General features: G+C 44.4%; 1 protein-coding gene across 2 annotated transcripts in view; it reads right to left on the reverse strand.

Moving 5' to 3' along the window:
• RB195_024474 (uncharacterized protein) overlaps positions 1 to 9,932 on the reverse strand; it is a gene marked incomplete at both ends in the record, with an annotated part of 37,807 nt that overhangs the window by 14,734 nt on the left and 13,141 nt on the right. For both annotated transcript variants that reach the window (XM_064212262.1, XM_064212263.1), the window contains one exon: positions 9,463 to 9,591. In XM_064212262.1, coding sequence (XP_064068143.1) covers positions 9,463 to 9,591 — 129 coding nt within the window. The remainder of the gene's footprint in view (positions 1 to 9,462; positions 9,592 to 9,932) is intronic.

Below are 9,932 nucleotides of genomic sequence, written 5' to 3' on the forward strand. Positions count from 1 at the left end.
CAGGGGAGCACTTCAACACTTTGCTAAACCGTCGGGCGCTAGGGCGTCCTAAACTCGGGCGCATCTAAGGGCTCATACATGTGATCAGCAAGAAATCAGGACCGAGTGTGATCGTTGGTTCCTGCCTTTGACAAGGTGATGAAGAGGAAAGTTTGGCAGAGATGATGAGACTACCGCAAAAATGCTTAAATCTCTTCCTCGGTCCGAGACCAGTGAAATAAGTAAGAAATTCGTATAGTATGGATCGAAGAAAAAAGGACAGTTGATTAGTTTAAAAAAAAAAAACTTCGTTTCGTACTTTTCCTCCATATGATGCTGGAGCTGCTTACCGATTGGCTATCTATACAATCAATGTGCGGTGGACCATGTCTTATTTGACAGGAATGATTCTCGGAATCTATCCTCGCAAAATCGGAATCGCAATTGAACTTCGAAGAACTTCACGTCACTTTCAATTCTCCTCGTCAAGAGCATCTCCCCAACTGTAATCGCGGTGCTGAAACTTCGGAAAAATTGGTTCGCTTAGTCGATAACATAAGTCGACGAATAACTGCAGTGGATCGCTGCACCAACCAAATGCACTTTACCATTCAAAGTGGAGGTTGGAGTAAGAAGACAGGATGCAGAAAAATTCTTTCTGTTTACCTTCGTTATCGATGACACAGTGAGAAGAACACTTATGCACTGTTCCGCTTATATCGTTCTAATATCGTCAGGGCCCCCATTTGTCGATCTCGAGAGGATCTTCGCTTCGCAAGCCAGCAACAAGGTATTGATATTGTGTTGCCTATTAAGTAGAAACAACAACACAATGAGAAACATGAGATGTAAGAAAAACCTGTTCGAGATCTTTGTTGCAATCGAGGTGGACGGAGAAAAGATACATGAACAACTTTGACTCCACAGCTCTTCCAACGCTCTGTTACACAGTGAGACGTTGAGTGACAGTGAGATTCCAAAAGATGATAAACGCACTCGAGGGACGCTGCCAACAAGGTGCAGTGATGTGTTCGCTGGTGGATGGTTCAGCTGAGAGCTCAACAAGATACGGCTCAAGGACCTCGTCAACGTCACCCACAAAACTTGAGGACATCTTGGATGACAATGGCGAAGGAACGGGTACGTATCGTTAGGTACCCGCAGCCGATTATCTGCAGCCGGATAAGTGCCTGCAGAAGGGGCTGTCGGTAGGCCAGAGTAGGCATATCTTGAGCTACCTGTCTACTAAGCCACGCCCATCCATCACTACATCAATGAGATCATGAGCAATCTTTGTATTGCAATTGCGTGATAGAGTTGCCTTCTACGAAGGTTCAAGGAACAAAAAGGCAACAACGTCGCAGCGTAGAAAGTGGAAGAAAACAGAAAATGAAATGCTAAAAATGAAGCAAAAACGTAGAAAATTTGTACAATAACAAAACAACATCAGAAAACATAAATGAAGCTGACTATGTTCCAAAATAAAAGTTGAAAAAGAAAAAAAGCGTAAGAACGAGAAATGAGGAGCGCGAAGAAAATTTTTGGTTTAAAAGTAAAGCAGATGTTGCAACAAATGCAAACATAGCTAGCTGAAAATTAAAAACGCTCCAAAATAAAAGTGAAAAGGTGTAGAACCGAGAACCTGGTTTTTGAAAGATGTAAATGTGTGACTAAAAAAACTGTATAGAAGATACGGATGTAGATTTGTATTTATAGACTATTAAATCCTTGTAAGATACTGCATTTAGTTTGTGAAATTTCGACTGCAGTCCTTCGATATATCTTGTACGTAAACGATCGATACTCCATACGGAGCAATAACAGAGATAGCGTGCTCCTGTTTCGGCATGTTTCGCACCTCATTAGACGATGAGAGTCGCTGATGAAGGATGTGATGGGCGGAGCATGAGGTAAACGCAGCGCAATTAACGATCGCCGTTACCAGTCGTTTTCCCTAATGATCGGGGGTGCGGGACAAAAAGTACCCGTGAAAACTGGCTGACCGCTCCTGTCCTCCCTTCAGCACGGCGCTCCTCCACGTAATTACGGCTGCCGCTCCACCAGCTAGGCATCCTCCACGACCGCCTGAGATCACCTACACTCCGCCTCCCTCTTGCTCTCTGATCAACGCAGCGCGCGACGTTCGCGCTGCGACGAAGCGGTTGATAGTGCGAATGTTGAAGAGAGGGGAGTGAAGAGGTGTTGCCGCAGCGAATTCGGATGTACGGATATAGTAAACTAAGCGCATATTATTGGGAATAAGAGAGAAGTAGGTCCTTCTATCCAATGCAACTTTACAAAATTTTACTTAGATATAATGATTATATAGAGCGCATTTCGACCACAGACATTTCGTTAAGGAGTTAAATGCAGAAGTGACCTTAGCGCATCTTTGCTGAACATCTCTCTCGTAGCTGCCGTTGTTCTTCAGCATACAGCCCAGGTAACAGAACTCATCGACGAGTTCTATCGGTGGTCCGTAGACCCTGATTCCCGTTCGAGGTCTCAAAGAGATCCACATCTGCTTGCATTTATCAGGGCGTAGGCGTAGTCCGTAGGCTGCAGCCAACTTCGATACAAGGTTGACAACACGCTGAAGGTTCGAAATGTCTGTGGTTGACCCCCATCACCAACGAAGTCAAGCTACGAGTCTACCTATCCGCAATTCGCCCCATTATGATGTACGGATCGGAGACTTGGGCAGCACCATCAACGGTTATGGAGAGGCTTGACCGCACGGAACGAAAGCTGCTTAGACGGCTACTTGGCTACTTTTGGCCTAGGGTATGTCACAATGAAGATCTTTACGCAGAAATTGATGTGGTATACCGGCGGATGACATGTGGAAGACATCAACATCTTGCACCGCCATCGAAAGTGGTTAAAGTAAATCGTCTTTGCTTCTTTGGTCATATATTAAGGAGACCGGCAGATCGCCTTGTTCAACGAGTTCTGAGGAGTTCGTCGTGTTCGAGCTGGAAGAAACCACCTGGCCGAAAATGGAATTTCTGGACTGAGGTGGTGAAAGAGGACCTGAGGACACTCGGCGTGGATAGGCAGTTCAGGCGAGGCGTAAGGTTTCGCAGAGCATGGAATAACGACGAATGGATTGATTCTGTGCAAGCTCTCGCAGAAGATCGAGAAGGTTGGGCAGAGCTGTGTTTAAGGACGGCACACCTCGGCGAAGATGCGGGTAATCGCGTCAGGCGATGACATCAGCCCGCCGATTAAGTCAAAGTAAGTCATAGAGCGCATGTCAAATATTTCAATACTTGCTTGTACGTTTTATACAGTTTTATATAATAAAAAATATAATATTTATATAATAGAACTTTGTACGGATCTTCAAAGTTCCTTCAACAGCGTTCATTTCTATCTATTCCCTGCATAAAATCAATATGACAGATTAAGTGTATTAGTGGCGAACAGAGACCTATGTATCTTCGAGATATACCTTTAGGTACAGTGTATGTCTGAGAGGCATTATTCGCGCCTCGTTAATCGTTGGATGCCGGTTTTAGATGACTTAATAAGCAAAAAGAAATCCTTAAAAAGCGAAAAAAAAGTAAAGAAGATAGCATAACACTGATCAGTGGGACATTTTTCGAAACATCTCTTGCATTTTCAGAGATGAATCAGTGTTTTACACTTAACAAGTCGAAACAGGATAATTTTATTTTCACTCGCATTTCTAAATGACATCACTTATACAAACCTATTTCATTCTTCCCTTCTTTTATATTAACTTAGAAGCACACTTTATATAGACCTTCGAACAACATCTAATACCAGGTACTTTTCTTTCCGTTCGATTTTAAAAGCGCATCATAAGAGCTGTAGGCGCGGCGAAAAAAATCGTCATAAGAGCAGTAGACGCGGCGAAATGGGAGGGAAGGGTGGCGAGGGTGAGGCGTCTTGAAGACATAGCACAAGAGGAGCAATCAGGCTACTGTAGCGATTATGACAGTATCAGGAGACGCGCGGTGCAATTAACGGCGCTCATTAGCCTCCTGAATATGCGGCGGCACATCATACGGGTACCTCTTGACCATTCCCCAATGATCGGCTGTCGCGGCAGCTGCGGGTACCTAACGACCGCACCCCCCCCCCCCCCCCCGAGGGAACGAAAGGAGTGGAAAGGATGCTGAGGCTCGCACATTCAGAGAGAACGGGCCATCTAAGTAAGTTATTCGTCCATTTCCGTCTGATAATTTCACGTTATCGTGTATCAGTAATTTTGACATATATATTATAAAAAAAGTATAAATATTGTAAATATATATCAATATATCGCTTGCGCTAGCATCCGCTTCTAATTCAAGTTTGCGCAGTTCCGTGTGGCTATCCCAAACCCACTTTCTAGCTTCCAAAGGGTCATTATTGACAACGATCATAATAAACAATAAGTAGGTCAAGACGGCATGAAGCACAGACAGTTGCGTAAGCAGCTACGCTCGAAGCGGTGCGGTAGAGACGGCGGTTGGAATCGAGATTAAGAAAAAAAGAAACGTAGATTAAAATGTTGTTTCTAATGCGCTCATCCTCAAACCGCTACATGCACGTCGTAGTGATAAAACTGCATTTCTCTGTCTATATAACACATATGAGTTCATGTTATGCCATGAATATGGACTATCATCCGAGTTACAAATACACCGCTATGATGGTGACACGGTTTTTTTAAAGCAATTTATCACCACTCGAACAACTTTCTAAAAATGAAGACGGTTAGAAAACAGTGGTTAATAAGTAGTTCACATTATTTGCAATGTTGAAGAGCAACTTAAAGCCACATTTATAAGAAGGAAAGTTTCGAATTTGTTCATTCATAAAGAACCTTCTCCTTTAATGATTAAAACTCACGCCCGCGCTCGCATTCCACGGATCTCCCTCATTAGAGGGGTCACAGCCGGTTGGTCGCGAGGCTACGTGACGACGCACCTGATAAATAAGATGCACCTGTCCATTCCGGGAGAACATGTGACAGTAGAGGACAACATTCTCCCAAAAAAAGGACTAGAGGCTAGCAAACCGCCCATGGGTTCTAAATTTTTATGCCAAACACAGTAATGGAAAAGAGTCTTCTGATTCCGGAGCAATGTCTGGTACAGTAGCGCAAGGAAAGGCGGGGTTGCAGGAGTCATATAGGCTACCGAAACGGAAAAGCACTAGGATGATTATCTGTACTTATAATGCCCGTACGCTTGCATCGGATGCGGCCATTAAAAATTTGATGATGCAAGTCAGCAAGTTTAAGTACGTTTCATCGGACTCACCGAGACGAGGCGACGACACCCACTGAACGCCGTGTACTACACTGGAGAAGAATTGTTCTTAGGAACATGCGACAATAGAGGATCTGGTGAAGTTGGTGTTCTCGTCAGCACGAATATGGTAATAAACATCGACTCTTTAGAGCAACTTACAAGCCGAATCTGACGATTACGGATGAGAAGATGTGGTTCAACGCCAGCTTTGACAATTTTCCTTGCTTACGCTCCAATATCAAGCTATTAAGAAGACGTCGAATCTTTCTATATGGACATGGAGAAGTTCTACAGGTCCATATAGGTCCATACAGGTTCATCATGACGGCTAAGACCATCTATGGCAAGTCGCGGTTCCAGAAACCTTTCTTTCTACGCTGGACGTGGGAGTCTCCCCTATGGAGGGTATCATAATGAAATTGACCACATCATCGTCAAGCGCTCGCAAGGCTTCGCAGAGAGGCGATACAATCTCCTGTATCCTGACACAAATATATCATATTTCTGAGTGACAATGGTAGTGTCGTTGCACTTTTTGCTTACTGTATCTAAAGTGATTTAGTAACTCAGTTTTAAACAGTCAAATTTTATAGATCAGAAGTTCATGTAATTCTACACCATGATCAGATAATGTAAGTTTTTAGTTTCCCTAGGAAACATATTAAAAGCAGCATATAGGAAGTTGGCGGCGTTGGGATCTCTCCACGAATATATGGGAATAGTGGTGCAGTTCAGCACTATAAGCATCATCACGCTCAATTCCGCTTGGCAGTCCAGCTAGAAAAAGCGTTTGAGAAGAAAGTTACGTCGCCAGTTGCAAAAAGACGAATGGACGTTAAGACCAAAGGAGTTTGAAAAGGCGTGAGAGGACAAGAAACAGACAAAAACAAAAAATTGATGTGGTATACCGGCGGATGACACGTGAAAGATATCACCATTCTGCACCGCCATCGGAAATAGCTACAGAAAATCGTCTTCGCTGCTTTTCTCCGAATATTAAGGGAACCAGTTGGTCACCTTGTCCAACGAGTCCTCAGGAGTTTGTCGGGCTCAAGATGGAAGAGGCCATCTGGCCGAAAACGGAAGTTCTGGACTGAGGAATCTAATGAAATCGAATTTTCGAATGAAAGAGAATCTGAGGACACTCGGCGTGGATAAGCAGTTCAGGCGAGACGTAAGGTTTCCTAGAGTATGGAATAGTATGGAATACGAATGGACTAATTCCGTGCAAGCTCTTGCGGAAGATCGAGAAGGTTGGGCAGAGTTATGTTCAAGGACGGCACACCTCGGCGAAGATGCAGGTAATAGCGTCAGGCGATGACATGAGCCCGCCGATTAAGTCAAGTCAAATTCGCTTTAAGTATTTGCCGAAAAACCAGACTCTAATTTGTTTTAAGTTGCAGAAATCCACTATTATTATTATTACCAACATCAAAAGCAAGTTTCCTCTTAGATGAAAAGTACGGATAAAGGATAAAGGATAAAGTTTCTGGCGTTAATCAGTCTGCTTGGGACGCGCCCCTGCGTTCACTTCAATTCAGAATCGTTTGAGGTTTACGAACGTGTAAATGGCCTATACAATGACTTGCGGTGGCTAGCTGATGTGTCAAACCAGTGTTTTTTGTCTTCCCAGACAAGTCTGGTACCAATTTATCGACCTCCGGAGGGATGAAAGGCCTGGTGAGCACTAGAGCGGATTCGAACCTCCGATCGATCGTGCAGGAAGCGGAACCTCTAACCACTACAATGCTCGACTTCTTCTCGCTCTTAATAAAGGCGCTGAGAATGAAAAGTAATTTAATTAAACCTAGCAATACAGCAAAGGGTACATAGTTTTTCTGCTGTGCCCATCGTGTAAAGGATAAAGTTTCTGGCGTTAATCAATCCACTTGGGATACGCCACCACGTTCGTTTGAGGTTTACGAACGTGTAAAAAGACTTGTCTGGGAAGATAAAAAGTGCTCACCAGGTCTTTCATCCCTCCGGGGGTCGAGCTGATGTAAAAAATGATGTAAAAAAGACTTGTCTGGGAAGATAAAAACACTGGTTTGACATATCAGCTCGACCCCCGGAGGGATGAAAAGCTTGGTGAGCACTAGAGCGGATTCGAACCTCCAATCGATCGTGCAGGAAGCGGAACCTCTAACCGCTACACCACAACCGCCCCATCATGTGACCGATGATATCGAGGTTATATTTTCTCAATATCAAATGCGATTTCTCTGTAGTAGTTTCAGCATATTTCCGTGTCGGAGTTCCGACATGTACCTAGCAAAACTACTTCAGGATCAAAAGAACCTGAGGCAGCTGCAATTGCATAGACTGCTGCGTTCAAAGGGGCATGGTTTAGCGTAGCAACTGAGTTCGAAGAGGACCCTCGCTCATCGCTCCACCCCGAGTGAATTTAGCGTTGAGCGAACCTCCAACTTCGATCTCAACCTCTTTGAGTGCAGCCACTTACGCAGCTGCATGAAGTCCAAGGTCGTATTAAACGGGCTATACTCATGTACACACAGCGGATGTAGCGGCAACTTACTGTTCTCAAACAGTGGGGTACTGTTTGAGTTCTCTTCGGGCAGAATTCTCCTAATCGAATTTTCGTGCCAAGATATCTTGCATTTAATCTGATCTCTAATCTTCGTTTAAGAGGAATCATCGACACTATCAGCTTAGGCGGCAAGGGACAAGCCCATTAACGCCGGAAGAGCAGCGGAAGCGGAAGATGCCGACTCTTAGCCTTCAGCTCGATACGTTCTGAAGAAAAACATTGTTTGCCAGATACCCGAAAATCTGGAGCTTTCTGGAACGTTGCATTCGATTCCGACCACCGCCCAGTTCTTCTCAGCTTTATGCAACAACTCTAACAGATATCGTGGAGCTCAACGTCAACCGAAGCTCGACTTGGCAGGCATGAAAAGAGAGAAGTTCCGCCAACGAGGACAAGAACCCGAGAAAAGCATATATTTTGCTAAGGCAGTATAGCGGCAAGGTGAAGAGATGTTCACCTGTCCTGAGCGCTGCCAATGGAGTGGCTGTCGGCAAAGCAATCTCGCCCATCTGGAGGGAACATTTTGACACTTTGCTGAACAGAGAAGCGCCATCAGTCCCTGAACTCGTCCAGGCCCAAAAACAGTCGTACACCGTGGTCAGCGAAGAGCCACCGACGATCGTAATTAGCTGCAGCCTACGGACTGCGACTCCGCCTGATCAATGCAAGCAGATGTGGGTCACCTCGAGGCTCTCAATGGGAATCAGAGTGGACGGATAACCTAGAGAACTCGTGGATGAGTTTTCTTATTTGGGCTGCATGCTTAAAAAGGATAGCACCTATGAGAGATATTCAGCAAAGATGTGGTAAAGCCATTTCGGCATTTAACTCATCGACTAAGTGCCTGTTGTCTAATCCCATCGCCAACGAAGTCAGTCTGCGAGTCTACCTATCGGCAGTTCGCCTTATCATGATGTACGGATCGGAGAATTCGGCAGCGGTAATGGAGAAGCTTGACTGCATGGAAGGAAAGCTGTTTAGACGACCGTTAAGTTACTTTTGGCCGATAGTGTGTCATAACGAGAGCTTTACTCGGATGTGGATATGCTGCAGCGGCGGATGACACGTGGAGGATATCAACATCTTGCCCGTTTTTCTGAAGTAGTCACGGAAAACAGTCTTCGCTTCTTTGGTCACGTTATGAGAAGACCGTCTGATCTTCTTGTTCAAGTTGTCCTGGTGATGCTTCCGGTTCCTGAGTGGAACAGGTCGTGAAAGAAAGTTCTGGACGGAGGTGGTGAAAGTAGATATGAGGACACTTGGCGTTGACAGGCAGTTCATTCGAGACGTGAACTTCCGCCGCTTATGGAATTGCGACGGATGGGTAGATTCTGTCCGAACTCTAACTCTCGAACAGGATGGGCTCGGATATGTTCAAGGACGAGTCACCCCGGCGAAGAAGCGGATAGCCACATTAGTTCGTAATAACCGCCCGCCGATTAAGTCAAGTAGGTAAATCTGAGTAAAGTGTAGTTGGGGGGGGGGGGGACATTGGAGAATCTATGACATGTAAACTAAAGTTGCTAAGAGACATGAAAGCTAGTGCATGAAGTAAATAAATAATCATGAAATATATATATATATATATATATATATCTATATTAAATATGAAATAATGAAATTCATCGAAATATATAATTTCATGAATTATCATGAAATAACATTTACCTGCATTTGATGAGAAATAGCCTCTCTATCGGACAACATTTCCGCGAGAGTCCTTGTTCCCAGTATATTTCGAAGTGTAGTCTGTGCTAACAATTTAGTTGACCGTGAAGCATCCTCAACGTTTGTCACCTGAAAGGATATCAGATTGCAGGGCAACAATATTTCGGATAGAATGGCCTTTACAATATTCTGACGGTATCGATACTATGAGGCGCTCCAGAAGACGAATAGAAATGAAAAAGGGACATGAATTCAGAGGACCTCAACAATACGACGACGAATCTATAGTCGCCATAGAACGTGCTGCATCGGAATGACATATCGCGTTCTCACAACCAGTGAAGGCGAGCGCTGGCTCCTCTCCACAGAGCTGTTTTCTTCTTTTTTTCTCTCCCTTCTTTTCTTTCTTTTCTTTTCTTTCTATGGTTTTCCTTCGTACAACAGCTTGTGAGAGTCCTAGTTTTGCAAGT

The sequence above is a fragment of the Necator americanus genome, chromosome X (assembly GCF_031761385.1).
Source record: "Necator americanus strain Aroian chromosome X, whole genome shotgun sequence".
Taxonomy (NCBI): domain Eukaryota; kingdom Metazoa; phylum Nematoda; class Chromadorea; order Rhabditida; family Ancylostomatidae; genus Necator; species Necator americanus.